At 38.8% G+C, this 22,907-nt stretch overlaps 2 protein-coding genes and 1 long non-coding RNA gene across 8 annotated transcripts in view; 2 read left to right on the top strand and 1 right to left on the bottom strand.

Moving 5' to 3' along the window:
* Positions 1 to 120: 120 nt before the first annotated feature.
* Positions 121 to 6,438, bottom strand: LOC121249126 (protein ANTHESIS POMOTING FACTOR 1). Its single transcript, XM_041147803.1, has 10 exons — positions 6,261 to 6,438; positions 5,985 to 6,085; positions 4,827 to 4,936; positions 4,670 to 4,736; positions 4,085 to 4,184; positions 3,711 to 3,827; positions 3,497 to 3,634; positions 3,172 to 3,253; positions 1,547 to 1,596; positions 121 to 527 (listed from the first exon to the last, which is right to left on the bottom strand). The coding sequence occupies exons 1-10, from the start codon at positions 6,327 to 6,329 to the stop codon at positions 345 to 347; spliced, it is 1,017 nt and encodes a 338-aa protein (XP_041003737.1). The 5' UTR covers positions 6,330 to 6,438; the 3' UTR covers positions 121 to 344.
* Positions 6,439 to 6,591: 153 nt separating this feature from the next.
* LOC121249122 (protein RST1) overlaps positions 6,592 to 22,907 on the top strand; it is a 33,207-nt gene continuing 16,891 nt past the window's right edge. The window contains exons 1-15 of one of the 6 annotated variants that reach the window (XM_041147798.1): positions 6,592 to 7,008; positions 7,428 to 7,712; positions 7,853 to 7,939; positions 8,107 to 8,383; positions 8,991 to 9,241; positions 9,593 to 9,776; positions 9,895 to 10,082; positions 10,215 to 10,315; positions 11,381 to 11,456; positions 11,935 to 12,066; positions 12,149 to 12,230; positions 20,906 to 20,978; positions 21,333 to 21,501; positions 21,815 to 21,945; positions 22,035 to 22,126. In XM_041147798.1, the coding sequence (XP_041003732.1) occupies positions 6,616 to 7,008; positions 7,428 to 7,712; positions 7,853 to 7,939; positions 8,107 to 8,383; positions 8,991 to 9,241; positions 9,593 to 9,776; positions 9,895 to 10,082; positions 10,215 to 10,315; positions 11,381 to 11,456; positions 11,935 to 12,066; positions 12,149 to 12,230; positions 20,906 to 20,978; positions 21,333 to 21,501; positions 21,815 to 21,945; positions 22,035 to 22,126 (2,521 nt within the window). In that variant the 5' untranslated portion in view covers positions 6,592 to 6,615. Of the gene's footprint in view, positions 7,009 to 7,427; positions 7,774 to 7,852; positions 7,940 to 8,103; positions 8,384 to 8,990; positions 9,242 to 9,592; positions 9,777 to 9,894; positions 10,083 to 10,214; positions 10,316 to 11,380; positions 11,457 to 11,934; positions 12,067 to 12,148; positions 12,231 to 20,905; positions 20,979 to 21,332; positions 21,502 to 21,814; positions 21,946 to 22,034; positions 22,127 to 22,907 lie in introns of those variants that run through there. The other 5 variants (XM_041147795.1, XM_041147793.1, XM_041147796.1 and 2 more) reach the window with 5 other exon arrangements.
* On the top strand, positions 12,237 to 17,926 carry LOC121249128. The gene is made up of 2 exons (XR_005937596.1): positions 12,237 to 12,582; positions 17,776 to 17,926. It is a non-coding gene; the product is annotated as an uncharacterized LOC121249128 (long non-coding RNA).

The raw sequence follows: 22,907 nt of genomic DNA, 5'->3' as shown, positions 1-22,907 counted from the left end.
GGTACTCAATTCGTTGTCACCATTTAATTCAGTCATGGAGCTCAGAAATTAACTAGAACTTGAATAATCAACGCTAAAAGGGCATCCATCAGTATAAGCAGAAGCATGGGCACCAGGGAGTATAAACAGAACTTATACAGCAGTTTCGATCGCAACCAAATTTTTGGCACTTGGCCAAGCATATAATCGCTTACAAAAACTAATTTCGATCCTCGCCTGATCGAAAATTCCAGCAAACATGATACAAATATTTTTAGTCGCAACCATTTTCTTCGACGTAAAGAGTTTTGGAAATTGAAATGGTTGAGAACGAAAAGTTTCCTGAATATAGAACAGAGGCTGGTTCATTGGGAAATATGTTGGGATTGAGTCGCAGGTTCGGTGTCCATAGAACCAGACTCAGCATTGAGCTTTGAATTGTCGGGTATCCAAAACGTGAGCACAGTTGATGCAGCAACAAACATGGCCCTACGGGGTGCCCACTTCAAGCACGATGCCACCCCAATGTTACTGTTCCAGGATGCCACCTACACAAATCATATTGTTCACCAAATCAAATCATAAATCATACCCTCGACTGAGGATACCAGTGTCCAGAATTTTACACGACCAAGTGATATAATGAACTACGATCAACAGAAAGGTGATCAATAATGTAACGTCCTAATGGAAGGTCTAAATTACATGCCGTATACTCCAAAAAAACTAGTCTAGTCAATGATATAATTGGAGCTCAATTAGAATCTTATAAAGAGCAATAATTTTTCATTCTCAAGCAATGTGGAATCTCATTCACCACCTATCCTTATCATTATCATATGGGATATCACATATAAGATTTTGATTTTTCATATAGATTTCCTCGAGAGTACTCTCAGAAAAACCGTTTATATCCAATGGCAATGAACTCCCACTTCGCTCCAAAAGTAGAGGTTCAGTAATTAGTATCAACTATCAATAGTAGTGAAGCGTCCTTCTTTAGCAACTAAAAAGGTCATCAAGGTTAAGTTCCTACTGATAAACTATCCTACTAAATTAAGTTTTAGGCTGCGTTTAGTTGCAAGACTCAGCTAAGCTCAGTCTAATTTTAAACTAAGTCTAACATTCAAACACCCAACTCTCAAATTATTAAATTCATCTTAACTCAAAACATCCTTACACATAGGACCCATAACTTTTTTCAACTTAACGCATCTTTATACGTGGGACCAATAACCTTTTTCAACTTCTCATAAAAAGTACTAAACTCATCTTAACATCCAAACACACTTTAAACTCAGTTTAGATGAGCCCTACATAACTCCCTCCACTACTCAACTCATTACTATTCATAAAGAACTGAGCTCAGCTGAGCTCAACTCAACATCCAAACACAGCCTTAATAGGTACAGTTTTCTGCCATTCTAGCCTATTTTTGACATAAGGGAGAAGGGGATGGAGAGAAAGGGAGAGAGACAACAAAATAATATTTAGCCATGTCCATGCCTTGCCACGAACAGGTTTCTTCAAAAACCTTGTCAGGCAGGAAATTACAATAGATTGATACCTCATTACGCATGTTGATGCTCCAGGCATGTATGGTTCCATCTCCTGAGCCTTGACCAAAAACAAAAAGAAAAAAATAGTTCCGATGTCCCAAACAAAAGGAGGAAGAAGAACAAAATTAAATGTGCATTTGATTAGCATTAATAAATCACAAAAAGATCTTAGATGTCAAACTTTAATCTGACATATAGTAGTTTGTGCAAAAGTTAAATAGGATTGGGAGAGCTTCAAGTTTGTGCAGTTATTGGAAATGAGAGAATTTTGAAGGAACGGCATTAACGTGTTCCCGTACGAAAGAGTCGTGAGGGATCGGGAAAGAATAATGCGGGCCGCAGAGAATAAAAACTTTAACCAAATTAATCAAAACACAAAACACAAAACGAAAATATGCTTTGTTGAAGAGACATTGTTCTTGAAGTATAACTTATAGAAAAGTGAACAAAACATAAAAAAATAAGAGCTTCTTTGGACACTTAGAATATCTCAGAATATGTGTTAATAATAGTAAAATGATTTGCGAATAGTAATGAAACTGTTTGAGTTAAGATGTTTTATTGAATTTTAAGAAATGAGAAAAAAAAAGTTGAATACAAATATTATAAAGTTAAAATATTGTTTGAATAAAATTTTTTAATATAAATTTTGTTTTAAAATTTGAAAAAGTTGTATTATTTTTTGTGTTTTGTTTGAAAGTTTAGAAAAATTATAATGATTAGTTAATGATTAGATAAAAAATTAAAAATTTGAAATTGAAACGTGTTTTATGTTTGAGTGATGTTTGAGAAAGAAATATCTGAGAATACTTGAGAATACCTGTGTACAAAAACAAAGTCTTATAATATTTCAGAATATTTGTAAATAGTAGCGAAATGGTATGTGAATAGTAGTGAAATGATTTGAGTTAAGATATTTTATTGAGTTTTGGGAAAGGTGAGAAAAAGTTAAACAAAAATATTATAAAGTTAAAAAATTGTTTGAATATAATTGTTTGAATATTATTTTTGTTTTAAAATTTGAAAAAGTTGTATTGTTTTTTGTGTTTTGTTTGGAAATGAAGAAAGTTGTATTGGGTTTTGTGTTTGGATAATGATTATATGAAAAAGTTGAATATTTGAAATTGAAATGTGTTTTGAGTTTGAGTGATGTTTGGAAAAGAAAATATCTAAGAATATATGAGAATACCTTAGTGCCCAAACTAGCCCTATCATCCCGTATCATTCTGTGTAACTGTTGGCTAGTGAAAACTCCAACATTAACAATTGACATTGGATATCTCTCTAATATTTGTGGAAGATAAGTGAATTTATAGCTCGAAAAGAAAAATAAATGAAAGGTATTCTCTGGTGTCTAAATTATGTGTAATTCATTTACAAGTTTTACTAGACTGAAAACTTATGTTAAATATTCAATACCACATTCAGTAAAGGTTTATGATCCATATATACGGAATACTGGATTTGTAGTTTGAGTAAGGTACATGAATTTTCAATTTGAATGAAAGATATTTCAAATTCTATATCTGCATTGGATATGTAGTGTGAGTAAGATACATAAATTTTTAATTTGAATGAAAGCTAATTTAAATTCAAATTCTATATCTACATCGAAAACAGAACAACTAAATACCTGAGACCACGTACTGGCCATCTGGGGTAAAAGTTGCCTCTATATTTGTTGTTTGAGATGGTTCCAAACTGAACCCACAGCGCTGCGGAAAGGAAAGATTGATATGTTAATGTAGACATTTCATACCTATGTCAAGAACCTAACTAGACCAAGGAGCCAACAGAGTCTATAGGCCCACTTCCAAAATTTCAATCACCCCATTGGACAGCAGACAAGATTTAGAAGTTCATACACACAGAAACCCACCAACCACCCACAGGCACATGCACACAAAACTCCAAGAATTCATGAGACAGATAAAAAAAAGTCATGAATAGGAGCCAACCTTTTCCCCTCCATAAGCATCAAGAACGTAAATATTGTTATCTGTGGTCGTCAATAGCATTGATTTTCCGTCATTGCTAAATTTGATATCGCAAACCTCTGCTGTATCTCCGCCAACTAAAAAAGTGTCGAAGGGACCCTACAAGTGGAAAATAAATGAAGACTGTGACATATGGATTGGGAGATTTTTAAGTTAGAGCATTATGTGTAAGAACCTTGTCATAGGAACGTGAATCAAACAATTTAATTGCACCCCCTTCCATCGCTACAGCAAAGACAAGGCCTTGTTGGTCATACGCAACTGTAGGTCTACCACGCAAGCGTAGAATTCCCTGAAAACTATGAAAGTAAGAATAAATCATAATCACATATTTCTTTAAGACTTGAAAATGCAGATGAATTCTCCACTGCCCATGTCAAATTAATTTGGTCCGATATTGATTTTATTTTTTTTGGGGGGGGGGGGGGGGCGCTCAGTCTCTAGTTTGCTAGGTATGTTATTTATTAGTATACTTCAGCTTCGCTTGATTACTCATTCACCCAACAGTATTCATAATTTCATATCAATCATAAGACAACAGAAACAAACCTGGCAGGCATTTACACGAAGATCCCATATTCTGACACTATGATCGAGAGAACCGGACATGAAGCTGTCATTAATTGGAGACATGCAGAGCGAAACAACTCTACAGCAACATATTTACAGTGTAATCAGCATCACAACCTCGTAGAAGATATGTAAGGAAAATAAATAAACAGTATTGATAGATCCATTTTTATGTACCATGCACATAAATTTACGTTCTATCAGCAATTAAAAGATGCAAAAGATGACGAACTCTTTCATTATCTTTTGGTTAAACCAAAACAAAAAATGGGCAATTCTATAAGGTTGGTAGAGAGCCAAAATTACTATAGCCGAAGAGTGGCATGATTTTCATGAGAAGGTAAAGATTCTTTTTTTTTTTTTTTTTTTTGATAGGTAATCATTGAAATATTATTAATAGAAATAGGCCAAGGCCAGGTACACAGGAATGAGAAGGTAAAGATTCTACTACTATGTACATACCATATAAGGTAAGGAACATATTCTAATTTCAAAGAGATGACAGATTACAAAATTACTTTCCTGCTTTTTTAGCAGAAGTGACAATCGTCACGAGATCCAAACCTTTCTTTATGGCCTTTGAAGTAACGAAGGCACCGATTATCATACATTGATAAATACCGCAGGGATTCTGGCAAGATAAACCCAAAAAGAAATCATTTCTCAAATACAAACACTGGAGCTGATCCTCAAACCAATTAGTTTATGCCAAGAAGCTCACCTCCTGTGGACTCCAAATTGTGCCTTGAAGAGCATATAACAGAGCTAGGGTGGTGGGTAAAGCATATACGATCAGCACCATGCTTCTTATGATATGTGGTCTTGAGCAACCTGAAGCTCATAACAAATTGCAACAGAAAAAAAAGGACAAAAACAAAAACAAAAGAAAAATTAAAATGAAATGAAAGAAAGAAAGGAAGGAAGGAAATAAAGTACTGTATAATTCGTTTTCACAATTTATTCTACTATGTATGATGTGCCTTCCTATTTGCCTGTCTTTAAAGGGAGGGGATCTTGGTCATCAAACGAAGCCTAAAATTCTCTCTTGGAATGTAAGAGGGATTAATGATGTCAACAAGCGTCTCCGTATTAGATCCCTCCTCCATAGCTGGAAAATTGATATTGTATGTCTTCAAGAAACTAAGTTGAGTTTTATTGATAAAAGCACCATTCGTAGTTTTTAGGGGTGTTCTTTTGTGGGTTGGAGTTATCTTGCTTCGTTGGGTGCTTCAGGAGGTGTGTTGTTGATGTGTGATAAGAGGGTGATGGAGTTAGTAGAGGAATGCATTGAGAATTATTCTGTGGCTGGTTCTTTTAAAAATATTGAGGATGGCTGGCAATGGGCTTTTGTAGGTGTGTATGGGCCTAATGTGGATAGGGAGAGAAGGTTTTTGTGGGAGGAGTTGGCAGATTTGTTTTACTTGTGGGATGTGCCTTGGTGTTTGTGCGGGGACTTTAATATTGTTCGGTTTCCTAGTGAGAGGGCGGCTGCATCTACTTTATCTGTGGCTATGGAAGAGTTTTCGGAGCTGATTTTTGATCTGAATCTTGTGGATCTTCCATTGGCAGAGGGGATTATACTTGGTCTAACAGTAGATGGGGGTCAATGTTGGATAGATTTCTAGTTTCTCCTTCTTGGGAGACTCACTATCCAGATTTATGTCAGAAATTACTTGCAGATGGTGGCAAAAATTACTGGTGCTAATGTGAACCCATATTTTTTACTAGCCACATAAGCTTTGGTGCATTTTCAACTTGAAGAATAAGCACTAATGTGCCAAAAACTTTCTTAAGGCTTCACTGAAATAACACAAAAAACTATGTGCTACATGCTGTTATCACCATCTTTGCTCAAACATGGTAAAAGATAAGAACTCACTTAGCATTTGCAATGTCGTAGAATCGCACCGAATCATCCTCACTGGCTGTGACCAATAAATCTTCCTTCCGATGGAAATCTATCGAATTTATCTTTCCAACCTGAAATTTTAACAGTAACTTAGATACCATGGCTTATAAAACATTTAGACTTTACTTCATATATACTTCCAGTTTCAGTGTCGTATGGTGTTGGAGAATAAAAATACAATCCTTGTATACGATTTAACAAACAAATAAAGACTTAAGAAGTTAAAAGAGGAAGCGGAAGCTTTACGAAGTCAGAGAAAACTGCTCCAATTGACATGCTGCGAACCATATCATCGTCGAGCACCGTAAGCGACATCGTTCTCGTTGATTGATTCTCGGAGAGAGAGGGAGAGAGACAGACAGACCGAGTACCCTTCTGTCTTCTCTGACGACCTGAGTCCTGACCTCTTGAAAAGGTGTGCAAGCGCAATACGACAATGCGCACCGTTTTGCTAAAAGTTATGTTGTTGAGGCTGGACGGGCCCGTAAATGAACCCATTACGAATTGTACGTATGTTTGCCACACTACACGGCGTCGTTTGCTTGCCGCCATCGTCGTCTTCAATTTTCGATCCTCTCTCTCTCTCTCTCTCTCTGTCTCCATGGACTCTTACGCTCCATTACTCGAAAAGACCAGAGTGCCACAGCCTTCGCTCCAGAAGTTCGCAGTTATTTCGATCTTCTCGAAGCTGCGGTCCGCACCGAAGTACCTGGACTCCGAATCCAAACCCGGAAGAGAGGCCATCTCTCAGTGTCTCCACTCAACCTCCCCGGCCGTTGTGGATCAATCCGTTCGAGAGCTATGCCGCCTCGTAACGGACTCGCAAATGGATATCCCTCGCGGGTTGCTGGAGCTCCAGTCCGCCCTGGAAGGATCTGATCCGAAATACATCGACCTTTTTGTTAAAGGGCTGGGGTTTCTGGTTCGGTTTGGGTTTGAGAAGAATAATGGATCGTGGAGATTTAGTTCGACGGAGACTCACCCTTTTGTCAAGGTGCGAGAAATGAATGACTTAACTGAGTTGGGCTGTGTAGTATAGAGTTTTAAGTAGATTGGAAGGAATTCATAGGAATGTTTTAATTTTCAAATGGAGTTCGCTTGAGAAATAACTCCAGAGGGTCGGCGACCCATATCATCACTTGCTGTCCTAACTTTCATCGTGTGTCGTTGGGTCTCAGGACTGTAATTTTCAGCGTAGAACTTAAATTCGTATTTTACGATTTATATATGTGAATACAGTGCAAATTATTGTTGCTAAAGCAATCTACGATAGAATTTCAAGTAAGACTTCTGGTATAAATTCGATATAACTAAACAATCGTCGTTATTGGAAAATTTGGATGCTGGTGACCCTAGTTTTGCCAAGTCATTGTAGATTTTTAGCCTTGAAGCAGTGTTTGAAATGGGTGGCAGGTTCTCTCGTGCCGACCAGAGGTTCAGTCTGAGCTCGTGCAGCAAGTATTATTGTTTATGGCACAAAATAAGCGGCTGGGAATGGTGGAAGTTTGCGAATTTTTAAGACCCTTTTTGAATTATTCAATTTTAAGGATACCCTTTTCGGATTCTTCATCCTCTCTGTTTGCAAGGCATTTAGTATCATCAATGGCATCTCTTTCTTGCTCATTCCCTCTTGAGGCAATGCCAATTTTGAAGTTGCTAATGAAATGCACCAAGTATCTTCCTCGGAAAAACTCAGAAGTAAGTACTTCTTTGGCAAAGTGTTGTCTAAGAAGTATAGGCTTCATTTCCTCCTGTCAAGGTGATAATTTTAAGTATAGGATTGATTGTTTCAATGCAGCTTCATGCTAATTGGGTTCTCATGTCTTGATAATTGTCAGGGATGTAGGAATTATACGTACTTTGTGGAATGTATGGTGGATACGTATATAGTGGTATTGAGAAATTTGGCTGGAAGGGATTGGTATGCTCTTATGACTTGACTTCAGCACGTGAAATAATTTTTCTTTATTGTTGTGTCTTCAATCGGCTGTCACGATGTACATTGACTGTACTACCTTGTTTCTCTTGCATTGGTTCATTTGTAGTTACTACTTTTTTGTTCCTTTCTTGTTGTCTCTGTCAATGTTAGCAGCTGATTACTGAAGCTCAACTATGCGGTGTGGAAATGTTGGAGACTGTTCTTTCTTTATGTACATGTCATCACGGGTTCTCAGGTGTAAATGAGCCCATAGTTGAACTGGGGAAGCGAATATTGTTTGTCCAAAGAGATCATGGTTTGCAATATGTACCTGAATTATCATCATCTGTGCTATCATTATTTGTTATCCTCATTCAGTCAGAGCTTGAACATGAACAACTTTCGATACTGAAAATTTTCCACTTCCTCCTAAAGTGGAAATGTGAAAATGGTAAGTTAAACCAGCAAGTTCATTTTTTTTATAGGTTAAAAAAATAGCAAGTTCATAAACATTCTGTTAATTAATTACATTAGTTTTATGTTCAGAGGTTTCTGTCAATGTGAATCCATGTTAGTACTGATAAAAAAAAATGTGAATCCATGTTATTGATCAAGAATATCCATGCAGTTATGCAGGGAATTACATCCACTCAATCTTTTTATACGCCTCGGGAACTTAATTTTCATTTGATTCCCATTCTTGTTCTTACCACATGCGTGTGATAATAAACTGTTTCCTTATAGGGTCCCACAAATTATGTCCGCTATATGTCTTGATAGCCATACTCACCAATCGACCCTTTTGATTATATAATATATGCTTAGCTTCTTTAATGAATGTGTAGTTACTGAAACGACACTTTGATCTTTATTTTCCAGCAACAGCTGATCTTTGTTCATCTGGCTTAGTTTGGTTCTGACTTGCTCTGTTTATTCAGAAGTGCTAATGATTATTTTATATAATATTTTTCTTCTTTCTCCTGCCACTTTGCTTATGTAATATATCTTTTTTCTTTGAGAAGTTAAATACTTTGCTTATATAAAATTTGCAACTGCAGGGTATGATATCGGCAGAACTGTATCTGTTTTGAGCGAAGAGCTTTTATTTGTGTTTCCTGTCATCAGCCTCATGTCATCACCTTCTAAGTGTGTCAAAGGAGCAGCAACTGAGTTGCTTGTCACATTAGAAAAGCTCCTAGTAAAAACATTGGTGGCAACGAAGAATGAACTTGCAATGGAAAGGAGATTTCCATCTGTCAGCACACCTGGATTTATTGTTTTTCGGCTCCTGCAACATTTATGGTTTCAGGTTTCTTTTTGTTATCTCATATCTGGACCATTTATGTTTGAAATTATATTTTGTTGATCTTGGATCCCATGACTACTTATTAGAGTGCTAAGCTCAATGTTGAGCGGAATACTTTATGTGCTTAAAGTGGACTAGTGTTATGTTTCAACTTCATGACATTCATTCTATATTCAAGTTTTATATGACTCCTACTCTTAAAATAAGGTTGAATCTAATAATAATCACAATATTGTTCACCAGTCTCTAATTTAGGGTTCAAAGTGAGAGGATGGTCCAATATTAGGAATATAGTCTTATAGCTATGGAACTCTTGCCAGCAATATAAAATTCCTTTTTGTTCTGTCTTTTCAGGATCAGTATTCATCATCCAGTTTCTTCTTTTTAAATTTTTCTTCTAGTTGTAAAGCTGATGGCAAAGAAATGCTTAATTTACCAAGATCTTGGGCGTCTCTGCTAAGACAATATTCTTTATGGATCGTTGACAGACGAAAATCCTCCCCACATCTCTATATGCCTCAAGAATTGTTTTTAAATGGTAATTGGTTGGTGTTACGTAGCTTGCAATGTTAAAAAGTGGTTTGATTTGGCCTAATTGTTTTAGAAGATAAGTTTCATTTGCGTCATGTCACATGTTTGCCTTATATGCGTTGTAGAAATGCCCCTGTTACTCAGTGCTGTTGCTGGTGTTTTGGTGATCCATCAGTCGCTGGGAAGTGCTGCTCTAGATTCTTTGGCCTCTATTGGTGTTATGGACGCTAAACTGGGAGTTCCGTTGTTGCTAGCAATTTTATTTTACAATGACATTTTCACCAGGAATGATATCTTAAACCAGAATATGTTGGTAAGCTTTCCTTTCCCATGCTGGTTTTGTTTCTTTTATCATTAATGCAGGGCATAGTATCCTTGTCTTTTGGCTCTGCCATTTACCATACTATCTAGGTATTTTTTTTTCTTCCTCCAACTGTTCTTGCAGCTAAAGAGTTTGGGAATGCTTCCATCACTTGGTTCGCATTCTGTGATGATTCCACTCATAGTTCAAACTATCATGCCAATGCTTCACAAGGATGCAAAACCGTATGTACTCCGAAGAAAGCATCCTTTGTGTTTTTCATTTTATATTTTTGTGATCATTTTGGTGGCCTTAACTTGTGACTGCATGTTTTGTGGCAATTTTGCTCTGTCATGGAGCGTAGTCATCAAACACATACTGGATGCTGATGCTTAAATTGTTCTATGCGGCATTTGTTTTGTTAGAGTGAAAATTCGCTTTTAATTATCACATGTAGCTGGCGAAGGGCCATAACTTGAGAGTGAAATGTGATAAATCTTCATGTTTATTTGTATTTATTTTGTAGCTCAGTCCTTTCCTGGACATATATACTCTTTAGCTTTGTTGCATGAATGATTATTTAATTTGGCAAATAATAAGAGCTCATATGTATGCCCGGTGCTATTGCTCTACGCCACGCACACAGATCTAATTATCCTAAGATATGGCAGTCAAAGTAATGTGACATTATTCCTTCACAAATGCTTGTACCAGAAGGAACATCTCATAAATCCTATGTGATAGGACCACAAGTTTTATCTTCTGGGAGGACCGTGGCTTGCTTTGCCTTTCCCATTCTAAATAAATGCAGGTGCCATAATTGAACTCCATATACCATCATTTGGATTTGTTTATATATATATATATATATTCATCAATATCTCTTACCATATTATATAGGTCTTTGGGGCCTGTCTTGTTTGTTTCTTAGGAGACAAGGGCTCTCTTAAAATTTCTCGTTCCATTGGCTCGCTGTCCCTATCAGTGTATCTCACACTATCCCCAAGCTAACAATATGTATGGAGTCTTTTTAATGTCCAAACGTGGTCTTGAACCATCCCATGACTCTGAATCTATTAAAAACCTCCCACTTTTGCTTATCTGGTCTCGACTGATGACTTGTTGGCACTACTTAGTGGTGCTCTTCATCCTCACCTAGGTCTCATATGAAATTCACGTGGCTCTTACGATGGGATTTAATTGCCTCTTATGTTTGTTATCTTTGTGAATTTAACATGTAAAATTAGGTGGTCTTCTTATGACTTATGTTGCTTTTGGCCTGCATTAATAGCTTTTTATTTTATATGCAGAACATTATATGCTACAGCGACTCGTTTGCTCTGTCAAACCTGGGAGACCAATGACCGTACCTTTGGGAGTTTGCAGGTAAGAACTTTCTTTTGCTTCTTTCTCTATTGTCTGATTGCATCTATCCTATTTTAATTGAATGTGGATAAGACAAGTTTTTGGCCTTTTTTGCTACAATTTACTCACCATGACTCTAGCAGTGCCTGAGCAGGCTGGACACACTCGGAGCATACTTGGGTGAAGCTTGGCCCTATATTTAGGGCTATATCAAAGGACAGTTCTTGTTAGTAACGTAGATATTAGTTTCTGTTCCTAATCAATGCGTTAAAGCTGCATGTTGATTAAGGAAAAAAGATGAAATAAAAAATTTCTTTTCTTCTTGGTTTATAAGATGATACAGATGACCTTTCCCCCCTAAAATATTGACTTAAGAACCATCAGAATTCATAGCAGATACACCAAACCCCAGCAAAATATGTCATATGATGTGCACTTGCCATTTTTTCTGTTATTATTGCCAAGTTGTTCTTATAATTCTCTTATTCTCATCATTTAGGGTGCCCTACTCCCAAAACGGTTCAATGAATTCGTGTCTCAGAGAAATATATGTATCAGTATTGCTGCTTCCATTCGGGATGTTTGCAGAAAAAACCCTGATAGGGGTGTGGACCTCATCTTGTCTGTTTCGGTATGAGTTTTCAAAGCTGTTTCTTTTCTTCGTCTTATGTGTGCCATTCTAAGATCAACTTTTTTTGCCTTCAAATTAATAGGCTTGCATTGAGAATCGAGATCCTGTAGTTCAAGCTCTTGGCTTTCAAAGTCTTGCCCACCTCTGTGAAGCTGATGTAATTGGTAACTCTAGTTTTCTGTGAACTTAAATTCTTTTTCCATTTCCCATATACTCCTCAAGTAAAGCTTAAAATTGAAAAATACTTATAAAAAAGCTTAAACATGGAGACTTGGCTTCCTGATTTTTCTGAACATATCTGATTTGTCTAAAAACCTCATGATATCTTTAGCAACTATTAGTAATGAGGATTCGGAATATCACTCCTTGATCAACCAACGAGAGATTTCAACATCATAAATTATGATGCTCCTTTCCCCGTTATAAAAGCTTGGTTGGTGGTTGAGGTTAAGGATTATCGCCCTATTAGCTTGGTGAGTGGGATGTATAAAATCATCTCAAAAGTCTGGCGAACAGGTTAATCATCTCCAGATTTTCTACAATAAAAGAGTCCTTAACATGCAGAACACCAGACATTTGGAAAAGCTTCCTTGAGAGTTCTACCACCACATCATACATTGTGCCATAATCAAATCTTGTCTCTGTCCCCCATTTCAAATATCCGTATCTCAAACTCTAACCAAACTAACTTGGCAAGGAATCATATGGTCAATTTACATGTGAATGAGTGAGAGGCCAACTAGGATGTGACTTGGTAGTGAGAAATATTGTAGTGACTACTGAATTAGCAAACATGTGGCCTTGCCAGAATAAAAATGTTGATGACCATACATATTGTATAATATAAGTGCACAAGGCATTTTTTCTCTCCATACACTCGAGAAAAAAAATGTTTGTTTTCGTTTTGTTGTTGAAATTTTTCTGCTTCGATGGAAAAATCCTGGGATGATTAGCTTTCTTAGTTGTTCTTTTGCGTTGTATGAGTTTTTGTTGTTGCGTTGGGATCAAGTAGGATGGGTCTTCCGAAGGGCATTACAATAGAACATAAAATGTTTGTGGTGATAAGAAATGGATGCCAGGTTACTTTGTCTGAGAAGGGTTGGAAAGTTGCAACAGAGATGAGTTTGGGTCTAGCGACAACTCGTTGGTTCTCTAAAACATTGGAAGATAGCCTGGAGGTTGGGAGGAAGGAGTTCTACTCTGCATATCGAGAAGGAGATAGAGGGTATATAGCCCAGCAGTGTTTGAACTTCAGAGGTTTCTTCATGGCGTTAGTGGAGTACGGCGGGGGAGGTTGTCGGAGTTGCATCTTTATTCCTGAAGATAGGAATGGAGTGGGATGGAGGAAACTTGCACAGGAGCTGTTGGAAGCTGGAGGTGGCTGTCTGCGTCTGCCTCCATCAACAACGACGGGGCACACGTCAACTTCTCGGTCGTACATGGAGATGCTTCAAACCCAGAAGAGGTCGCCTCGAGACGTGCAGTGCAGTGCTACGGATGGCAGGTCAGGTATAGGGGCACCACTCTTTCGGTAGAGGCTCAAAATCGTCAGGGGGAAGGCAGAGAATTGGTTGGCCTGAAAGAAGAAAGTTTACTGATGGCTTTGAACGAGTTGGAGAAGCATCTGAGTGATATAGTTGAGGAAGTGAAGGGACTAAAACGGTGTGTAAAGGGTAAGGGACTTCTGCAAGAGGGATTGGGTCAGGCTTGTGGCATTTTGGGCTCCTACTCGGGCCGAGATAAAGGGCCCATGGGTTGCAAGGTCACTGGCTAGCCAAAGGAAGTTGAAAGGGCCCTGGGCTCTGGTGCTGGGCCTAAGCCCACGGGGAGGCCTCCATCGTGTAATCAGCAAGGCACGGTATGGAGAAAGAAAACGCAACGGGGCATGGGCTCTGTGACTGTAGCTGAGCCACCGTCGCAGGTGGAGGGTCAGGCGACCTCTCCGAAGGTTGCCAACCTTCCGTCGCAGTCCTTGCCGACGTCGACTACCTTTATAGAGAACGGAAACGCGAACCTCAGTTGTCGAGCTTCTCTCAATAACTCTGTTGCGGGCGCTGGCGATCCTTCAATGTCGGAATCTGCACAGAACCTCTCACCGGTGACTTCTGGTGCTCCCTTGTGTTTAACCCAGGTGATTAGCACGTCGGAAAGTGAAGAGGTGATAACTGGGGATTTAATCCCATCGGGATCCCCTATGTCGCTGGCTAGCAGAGTATTTGTAACTCTCCCACTGGAGTTCGTGAGTTGGAGAACTCATCGGACATTGGAGGGGACCACTTTGAGGTGCTCCCTAGGGGGGTCAAAAGCTGGAAATTTACAGTTGGCCATCTGTGAAGGCACTGAAGGGGACTGCCTTGAGAGGGGGGGGGGGTTGCTGATCCCATAAGTATGGTTCATCCTAGCCCTAACTCAGAAAGATTCATATCGGAGTGGGTTTTTAAGAAAGTTGAAGGGATTCAAGATATCATTAGGGTGTCCTGTGTAGGTTATGAAGAACAGTTTAGAGCTCTTCTAGTGGCCATTGAAGACAATAGTTTGAAGTCAACCATTAAGAGAGATCGGGAACTTAAAAGGCTGGAATGTACTATTAAATATGCAGCAAAGGAAGGGAGTGGTGGAAGAGGTAGACTCAAGGGGAAGGGAGCCACTCTTGCTTATGAAGCCTAAGATCTTCTTTTGGAACGTGTGAGGGCTTAATGATCGCAATAAGCGCCTTCGCATTAAATCTTTCTTGCGATCATGGAAGGTTGATGTGGTGTGTTTACAAGAAACAAAGTTACGGGTCATTGATAGAAGAATTATTCGTAGTTTGTAGGGGTGTTTGTATGTGGGTTGGTCATATATGGCTTCGTCTGGAGCGTCATGTGGTATTCTCTTTATGTGGGATAAAAGGGTGGTGGAGGTGGTAGAGGAGGGTGTTGGCTCTTATTTGGTTGCTAGCCGTTTTAAAAATGTGGTAGATGGGTGGGAGTGGGCTTTTGCGGGTATATATGGGCCTTACTCGGATAGAGATAGGAGAAGACTTTGGGAGGATTTGGTGGGCTTGTACTTTTCTTGGGAGGTGCCATGGTGTATGGGTGTGGATTTCAACATCGTCCGTTTTCCTAGCGAGCGATCGGGGGATTGTCGACTCTCTCTCGCTATGGAAGAGTTCTCAGAATTCATTTTTGATCTAGATCTCATGGATTTTCCCATGGTTGGTGGTGAATTCACATGGTCTAATAGTCAGGGATGGTCGAGATTGGATAGATTTCTAGCCTCTCCATCATGGGAGGCCCATTATCCAGATTTGTGCCAAAAGAGGCTAACCCGTGCTTGCTCGGATCATTTTCCTATCCTATTAGATTGTGGAGGCATTCATGGGGGACGTCGGTACTTCAAGTTTGAAAATATGTGGTTAGCAGATGATGGTTTTGGGGAGAAGGTGCGATTTTGGTGGGCCTCTTATCATTTTGAAGGTACCCCCAGTTTCATTTTAGCTGGTAAGCTTAAGGCGTTGAAACAAGATATAAAAAAGTGGAACTCGGAAGTTTTTGGTAATGTTGTCAACCAAAAAGAGTCTCTTATGGAGGAACTACATGATTTAGAGGGAAGGGAGTTGATGGGAGATACATTGGAGGAGGCGAAATTGAGGAAGAATTCAGTAGTGACGGATTTGGAGAGGGTTCTGTTGATGGAGGAGATTTCATGGCGACAGAAATCCAGGGCTCTATGGCTGAAAGAGGGGGATAAATGTACGAAATCCTTTCATAAAGTGGCTAATTCTCATAGGCGTAACAATGCCATTGAGACTCTTCATTCAGGTACTCAAGTGCTCACTTCTCCCTCTGAGATAGAGAATCATATTGTGCATTACTATGAGGATCTCCTCACGGAACCGGCATGTTGGAGGCTGAGCTTGATAACTTCTTGTTTGAGTCCATTGATTCGCCAAGTGCGAGTTGGCTGGAAAGACTTTTTGAAGAAGATGAAATTCATTAGGTTATTATTAGCGTGGCCAAGGATAAAGCACTGGGTCCGGATGGCTTTTCGATGGGATTTTTTCAAACATGTTGGGATATTATAAAATGTGACGTCATGCAGGTTTTTGAGGAATTCCACTCTTTCAGAAAGCTTGAAAAATGCCTCAATGCGACTTTCATTGCTCTTATTCCAAAGAAACATGGGGCCACGACAATTGAGGAGTTTCGTCCCATAAGCCTAGTAAGTGGAGTTTATAAGATCATTGCGAAGGTCTTGGCCAATCACCTAAGTTTGGTTTTGGAACAAATTATTTCTAAGCCTCAAAATGCGTTTGTTCGAGGGAGACAAATCCTAGACTCGGTTCTTATAGCCAATGAATGCCTGGATCATAGATTGCAGGATGGAGTCCCCGGCATTTTATGTAAGCTTGACATGGAAAATGCATATGACCATGTGAATTGAGATTTTCTCATATACCTACTTGGGAGATGTGGCTTTGGTGATAGATGGATTTCTTGGATTCAACATTGTGTCTCCACCGCCCGTTTCTCAATGCTAGTGAATGGCACCCCTACTGGCTTCTTTAACAGTTCTCGTGGGTTGAGGCAAGGGGATCCATTATCTCCCATTCTCTTCATTATAGTCATGGAGGCACTTGGCTGGATGGTTAAGGCGGCGGTGGGAGGGGTCTTCTATCAGGTTTCTCGGTGGGTAATGGCAATAATGGTTCAGTCATAATTTCTCATCTCTTGTTTGCAGATGATACTCTTCTTTTTTGTGAAGTGGATCATGGCCAGATTCAAACTCTACGAGCTCTCTTATTATGTTTTGAAGCTATATCGGGGCTTAAGGTGAACCTGAGTAAATCCGAGATGGTCGCAGTGGGTGTAGTGCCCAACATCAACAGTTTGGCTAGTCTCCTGGATTGTAAAGTATCCTCGTTGCCTATGAAATATTTGGTCTCCCTTTGGGGGCGACTTTTAAGGCTAGAGCCATTTGGGATGTGGTCGTGGAGAATATAGAGAAAAGGCTGGCTAGTTGGAAACGGACGTATTTATCGAAAGGGGGTCGGCTCACAAGAGTACTCTAACTAATCTTCCCACCGCACAGGGGGATAAGCTGCAGTGGAGGATTAATGGCAGCAAGAAATGTACAGTCAGGGTGTACTACAAAATATTATTATCACAAGCTGATGCACATTTCCCTTGGAAGTCTATCTGGAGGTCTCGTGTGCCTTCTAAAGTGGCATTCTTTGTATGCACAGCTGCTCTTGGGAAAATATTGACCACGGATAATTTGAGAAAGAGGGGCTACGTTGTGATGAATTGGTGTTATTTATGCAAGAAGGATGGAGAATCAGTGGACCACTTACTTTTACATTGTGAGGTGACAAAGGTGTTATGGGATATGATTTTTAGAAGACTTGACGTTGCATGGGTGATGCCTTCGAGGGTGGTGGATTTATTGGCTTGTTGGAGGAAGATTCAAGGCCATCCTCAAGTGGCAGCAGTGTGAAAAATGATTCCATTGTGCATCATGTGGTGTATTTGGTCAGAAAGAAATGAACAGTGTTTTGAAGATAGGGAGCGCACAATGGCGGAACTACAGAATTTTTTCTTACACACTTTAATGCTTTGGTTTTCAGCCATTGTGCTAAATCGAAACAATGTGCATGACTTCTTCTCTTTATTCTCTTGATTTTAGAATGTATTTAGGTGTTCTTTTGTATACTTCTTGTGTACACAGGCTAAGCATAGTGGTGGAGAAAGTAATATCAAGGCCCCAAGATGCCTTTGTGAAGGGGAGGCAAAAACTCAATGTGATGTTTATTGCCAACGAATGTCTGGATAATAGACTCAAGTTGGGAGAGCCAGGGCTTCTTTGCAAACTACACATGGAAAAGGCCTATGATCGAGTCAATTGGAGCTTCTTACTCTATATGCTAGAAAGATGTGGTTTCGGGGTGAAGTGGTTCTCATAGATCAAACATTGCATCTCTACGGGACATTTCTCTATCTTGATTAATGGTACAACAAATGCTTTCTTTCAGAGCTCACAAGAATTGAGACAGGGGATCCCTCATCTCCATTACTATTTGTTTTCGTAATGGAAGCATTTAGCAAAATGATCGATGGGCTGTGGCGGGTGGTTTTATATCTGGCTTTATAATGGGGGAGGCAAATATTGGCTCACTCAATATTTCTCATCTCTTATTTGCCGATGATACCATGTTATTTTGTGAGGCCAGCTAGGATCATATCCATTCATTGAGGGCTCTCCTTCTATGCTTCAAAGTCATTTTCGGTTTGAAGGTGAACTTGGGCAAATCAGAGGTAGTTCTGGTGGGCATGTGCATAATGTGGATAGTATGACTACTATTTTGGGATGTAAGATTTCTCATCTACCTATGAAATATCTTGGCCTCCTGTTGGGTGCTCATTACAAATCGATATCCATTTGGAATGATGTACTAGAAAAGATGGAGCGGAAACTTGCTAGTTGAAAGCGGATGTACTTATCCAAAGGTGGCAGAGTTACACTTATCAAAGTACCCTATCCAACCTACTGACTTATTGCCTCTCTTTATTGACGCTTCCATCAAAGGTGGCTCACTGCATGGAGAAAATACAGCGGGATTTTCTATGGGGAGGGATGAACGATGCGTTCAAATTTCATCTGGTAGAATGGGCCACCGTTTGTTCCCCAATTTTCGAAGGAGATTTGGGTATTCGCGATTTGCAGCTTTTAATAAGGTGTTGTTGGGCAAATGTCTATGGAGGTATCCCATAGAACATGGAGCTTTGTGGAGAACAATTTTAGACTCAAAGTATGGTAGAGTATGGGGAGATTGTTGCTCGACCGAGGTGAGTGGATCCTATGGGGTGGGACTCTGGAAGCACATTCAACGTGGATGGACTGAATTTTCTAGATTTACCCGTTTTGAGGCGGGTGATGGGTCCCGAATCAAATTCTGGCATGGCATGTGGTGTGGTGACAAGGCACTTAGGTTGCATTTAGATGTTGAACTGAGTTGAGTTGAGTTGAGATGATAAAATATTGTTAGAATATTATTTTTTAATATTATTATTTTAGGATTTGAAAAAGTTAAATTGTTTATTATATTTTGTGTTGGAATTTGAAAAAGTTGTAATGATGAGTTGAGATGAGTTTGAGATCCAAACGTACCCTTAAGGAAGCTTATTTCGACTTCTCTGGTATAGCAAGAATGAAGGAAGCCTCGATTGTGGACCTCCTTGACCAATCTAACAGTAATCCCCAAAAGAATATCACATTTCTTAGAGCTATCCATGATCGGGAAGTTGAAGCAATTTCTGAATTTTACAATCTAATATATTCTGTTCTTATGAGGGGAGGTAGGTGAAGACATGCTTTTTTGGCAACCCTCGGCGAAAGTGAAGTTCAAAGTATGCTCCTTCTACCAATCCATTTCTAAGCGTAATGTAAATCCATTCTCGTGGAAGAGCATTTGGAAGACAAAAGCTCCCTTAAAGGCATCCCTCTTTGTATGGACAGCTTTTTTGGGGAAGATTCTCATTACTGGCAACCTAAGGAAACGGCAAATCATGGAGAGGTCTCCAAGGCACTTCTTAGATTGCCGCAATTTGGAAGATTGTTCCAATCTGCCTATGGTGGTGTCTTTGTAGGGAGAGGAACGAGTAAAGCTTTGAAGATCAAGAACGGTCATTAGATGAACTTAGAACCTTCTTTTTTAACACATTGTTCCAATGGTTGATTGTTGTAGATTTTAATGGCATGAACATCTATGAGTTTCTTGTATCACTAGAACATCACTCCTAGGCGTTGCTCTTGTATATGACCCGTGTACTTGGGCTTTTGCCTATTTCTATGATCAATAAATTCTTATTTACCGATCAAAAAATGAAAGCTTGGTTGGACTTAAAATAACGGCTTGATTTTTATTTTGCCAAACTTAATGTGAAATATTAACTTTTCTTTCAATAAAAAAAAATAGCATCCTTGTGGCAACAAATACCTTAAAGTAGTCTACTAGACTATATGCCAAAAAAAGGGTGCCCTCAAGGTCCTATGATCCCTAATTGGCAGATTAACTTGGCATCAATCAGCGCACTCTTCTGAGTTAACTAAAGTGTCGTTTGGATTCGAAGATGAGTTGAGATGAGTTAAGATGGGTTGTGAATAGTAATGAGATGAGTTGTGAATGGTAGTGAGATTTGTGAGTTAAAGTTGATGAATAGTAATGAATAGTAGTGAGATGAGTTGAGATGGGTTGCGAATACAAACCGGGCCTTGGAAACGAGTACAGTATTCACCTACTAGTTGGTTGTGGTGCTGTTTTTACTGCACATAATGCTTGATTGGAATCCTGAAGAGCATACACAGTTTGAAGAAATAGTCGTAGCAGTGCTTCCATAATCATGATTATTGGCCTATTATTTTCTTCAAAGTTTTAACAATTGGTTTGGAACCTTTGGCGATAACTCTTGCAGTATATGGATATGCTGTTAAGCCTTGTCCAACATTTTAGTGAATGATAAGCCCAGGCTGGGCTTACATGAGCATTTTTCTTTGGTTTCAGTTGAGAACCTTTTAATGAGGATGAGGGTGGATAACTGAAGTTATCTGAGGAAAGTCTTTTTGTTCCATGCAACCCAAATCGTTTCTCTATCTTCTTCTTCTTCTTCTTTTTTTTGAAAAAAAAAGATATTTGGGAAAGACAGAATCAAAGTTCAGGATCCGTTTGTACTTTGCGAATGCTTCAATATTGTTGTTTTTCCTAAGAAATTGTTAATTTCAAGTGTTATTTGTTATTGAATTATAGGTATTTCACTAAAATAAAGTATCCTGAAAGTATTCAATGTTTGCATATGTCCAGATTTTTATACAGCTTGGGATGTTATTGCGAAGCATTTGCTAGATTACTTCACTGACCCAGCTCTTGCACATAGGTAAGTATGTCTGGGTATGATATTTTTGGATTATGGGGAGGGAGGGAGCTCCTAGCAAGTTGGAAAGGGCAGTTTAGTAGCCTTCAATGCGCATTACTATAGAGAATTATTCCGTCTTGCTTGTTGTCAGGAAAGAAATGCACGTAGTGTGGTTACTGGCATTCAAGGCATCATTTCTTAATACCTTTTTGAGAGTAGTACAACTTTTTGTATCTCTTCTTTTTTAGAATTTTAGAGCTCTTTCATTTTGCTTGTTAGGTGGATCTCCCATATACTTCCTCTGTACAAGGCAGCACCCTTTTATCATATTAATAAAATTTTATTCTTACCTACAAAAGACTGTTTTATTGGCAGCATTTGCCTTCTGCTGAGATGGGGTGCAATGGATGCTGAAGCATACCCAGAAGCTTCAAAGAATGTTTTGCATATTTTATGGGGCATTGGTACCTCTGCCCATCCTGGTCATGACTTAAAATGGGCAAAGGCAAGGACCTCTGCTTTTGTGGCCTTGATCCAATATGAGGTAATATTATGAATAGTTGCAGTAAATTTCCCCCAATCTTAATCACTTTATGCCTTCGATGTGTAGACTATATTAAATCCTGCATCCAATTTGGTGGTTATATTATCGCATTTTTCTGCTTTGAATTTACTTTACGAATAGTTGCAGTAAATTTCCCCCAATCTTAATTACTTTATGCCTTTGATGTGTAGACTATATTAAATCCTGCATCCAATTTGGTGGTTATATTATCGCATTTTTCTGCTTTGAATTTACTTTTTTTTCAATGCAATCTTCTTAAATAATTTTTTTTTTTCTATATAATGTTCTTCAGGTACCACATGCTGATAAAAGTATTCCAGAATTCAAGAATAGGAGCTTGGAGCTGCTTTTTTCTGAGACCAACTCCAATGTACTCAGGGCCATGGAAGAATTTCATGTCAAGATCATAACATATGAGCACGTGTAAGCTTTAAATTTCCTTTCAACTTTTTACTGCTCCATATGTTCAAGATATATTGGAGACGGATGAACTTTTTGTCAACATGCTTCAGCACTCGCCGAAGATTGATCAAGGAGAAAAGAGTTGCAGGAAGTAAGATTGAGAAGCTGCTGGATGTATTTCCTCAGGTTATCCTCTCTTCAGGTATCGTGAGCTACTGGTCCATATGGCATCCACAAAAGAAATGCTAATTTGCTCGTGCCATCAAAATTAATGCTAGTTACTTTGACTTTGTTCTTTGTTGACTGAAAAAAAAATGCATGGATGATAGTGCTTTGTAACTCTCTAATCCCACAATATGAATGATCCACAGAGTGGGTAGGTCATAAAAGTAGTCATGGGTGCTAAGTCTCACATTTGATAATTGCTAAGTGAAATTGGGCTTTATAAGTGATTCTAAGGAAACTTCAAATTGACTAGTCTTTTTGGGCTTATAGCACAAATGTGGCTAGCGCTTTCCTTGGTCGTTACATGCATAGTATTGAATCATCGCTTCGGTGGCTTCAAAACAAATTTTTCTTATTTCAAAAAGTTGCTTAACTACTTTTGCCTGCACAATGCACAAAGTTTCATAGGTAAAATAAGAGAAAGATGAAAGTATAAAGCAATAGGTTTCAAAAGATAATTATTTTTGGACAATGATACACGTACAACTAACTATCTTACTTTTTTTTTTATAAGTAAAAATATTGTATATATCAAAGGGAGAAACCAAGTACACTGAATGTATACAAGAAAACACATTGCCCAAAATGACCCAACAAGCCCCTAATAACCCAAAAAGCCCATAAAAAAACCAACCCAAAGTACATCAAACTCGACTCCAATCCCTTGTTTCCCGTAAAACTAAAACTCTACCCGAACACCAACCCCAACACCTTGATAATGCCCTTCCTTTAGACTTCCCTCTAGTTGAACTACCACT

The sequence above is a fragment of the Juglans microcarpa x Juglans regia genome, chromosome 2D (assembly GCF_004785595.1).
Source record: "Juglans microcarpa x Juglans regia isolate MS1-56 chromosome 2D, Jm3101_v1.0, whole genome shotgun sequence".
In the NCBI taxonomy this organism is placed as follows: domain Eukaryota; kingdom Viridiplantae; phylum Streptophyta; class Magnoliopsida; order Fagales; family Juglandaceae; genus Juglans; species Juglans microcarpa x Juglans regia.
The sequence above is the reverse complement of the archived record's forward strand: the minus strand, read 5'-3'. Positions and strand labels throughout refer to the sequence as shown.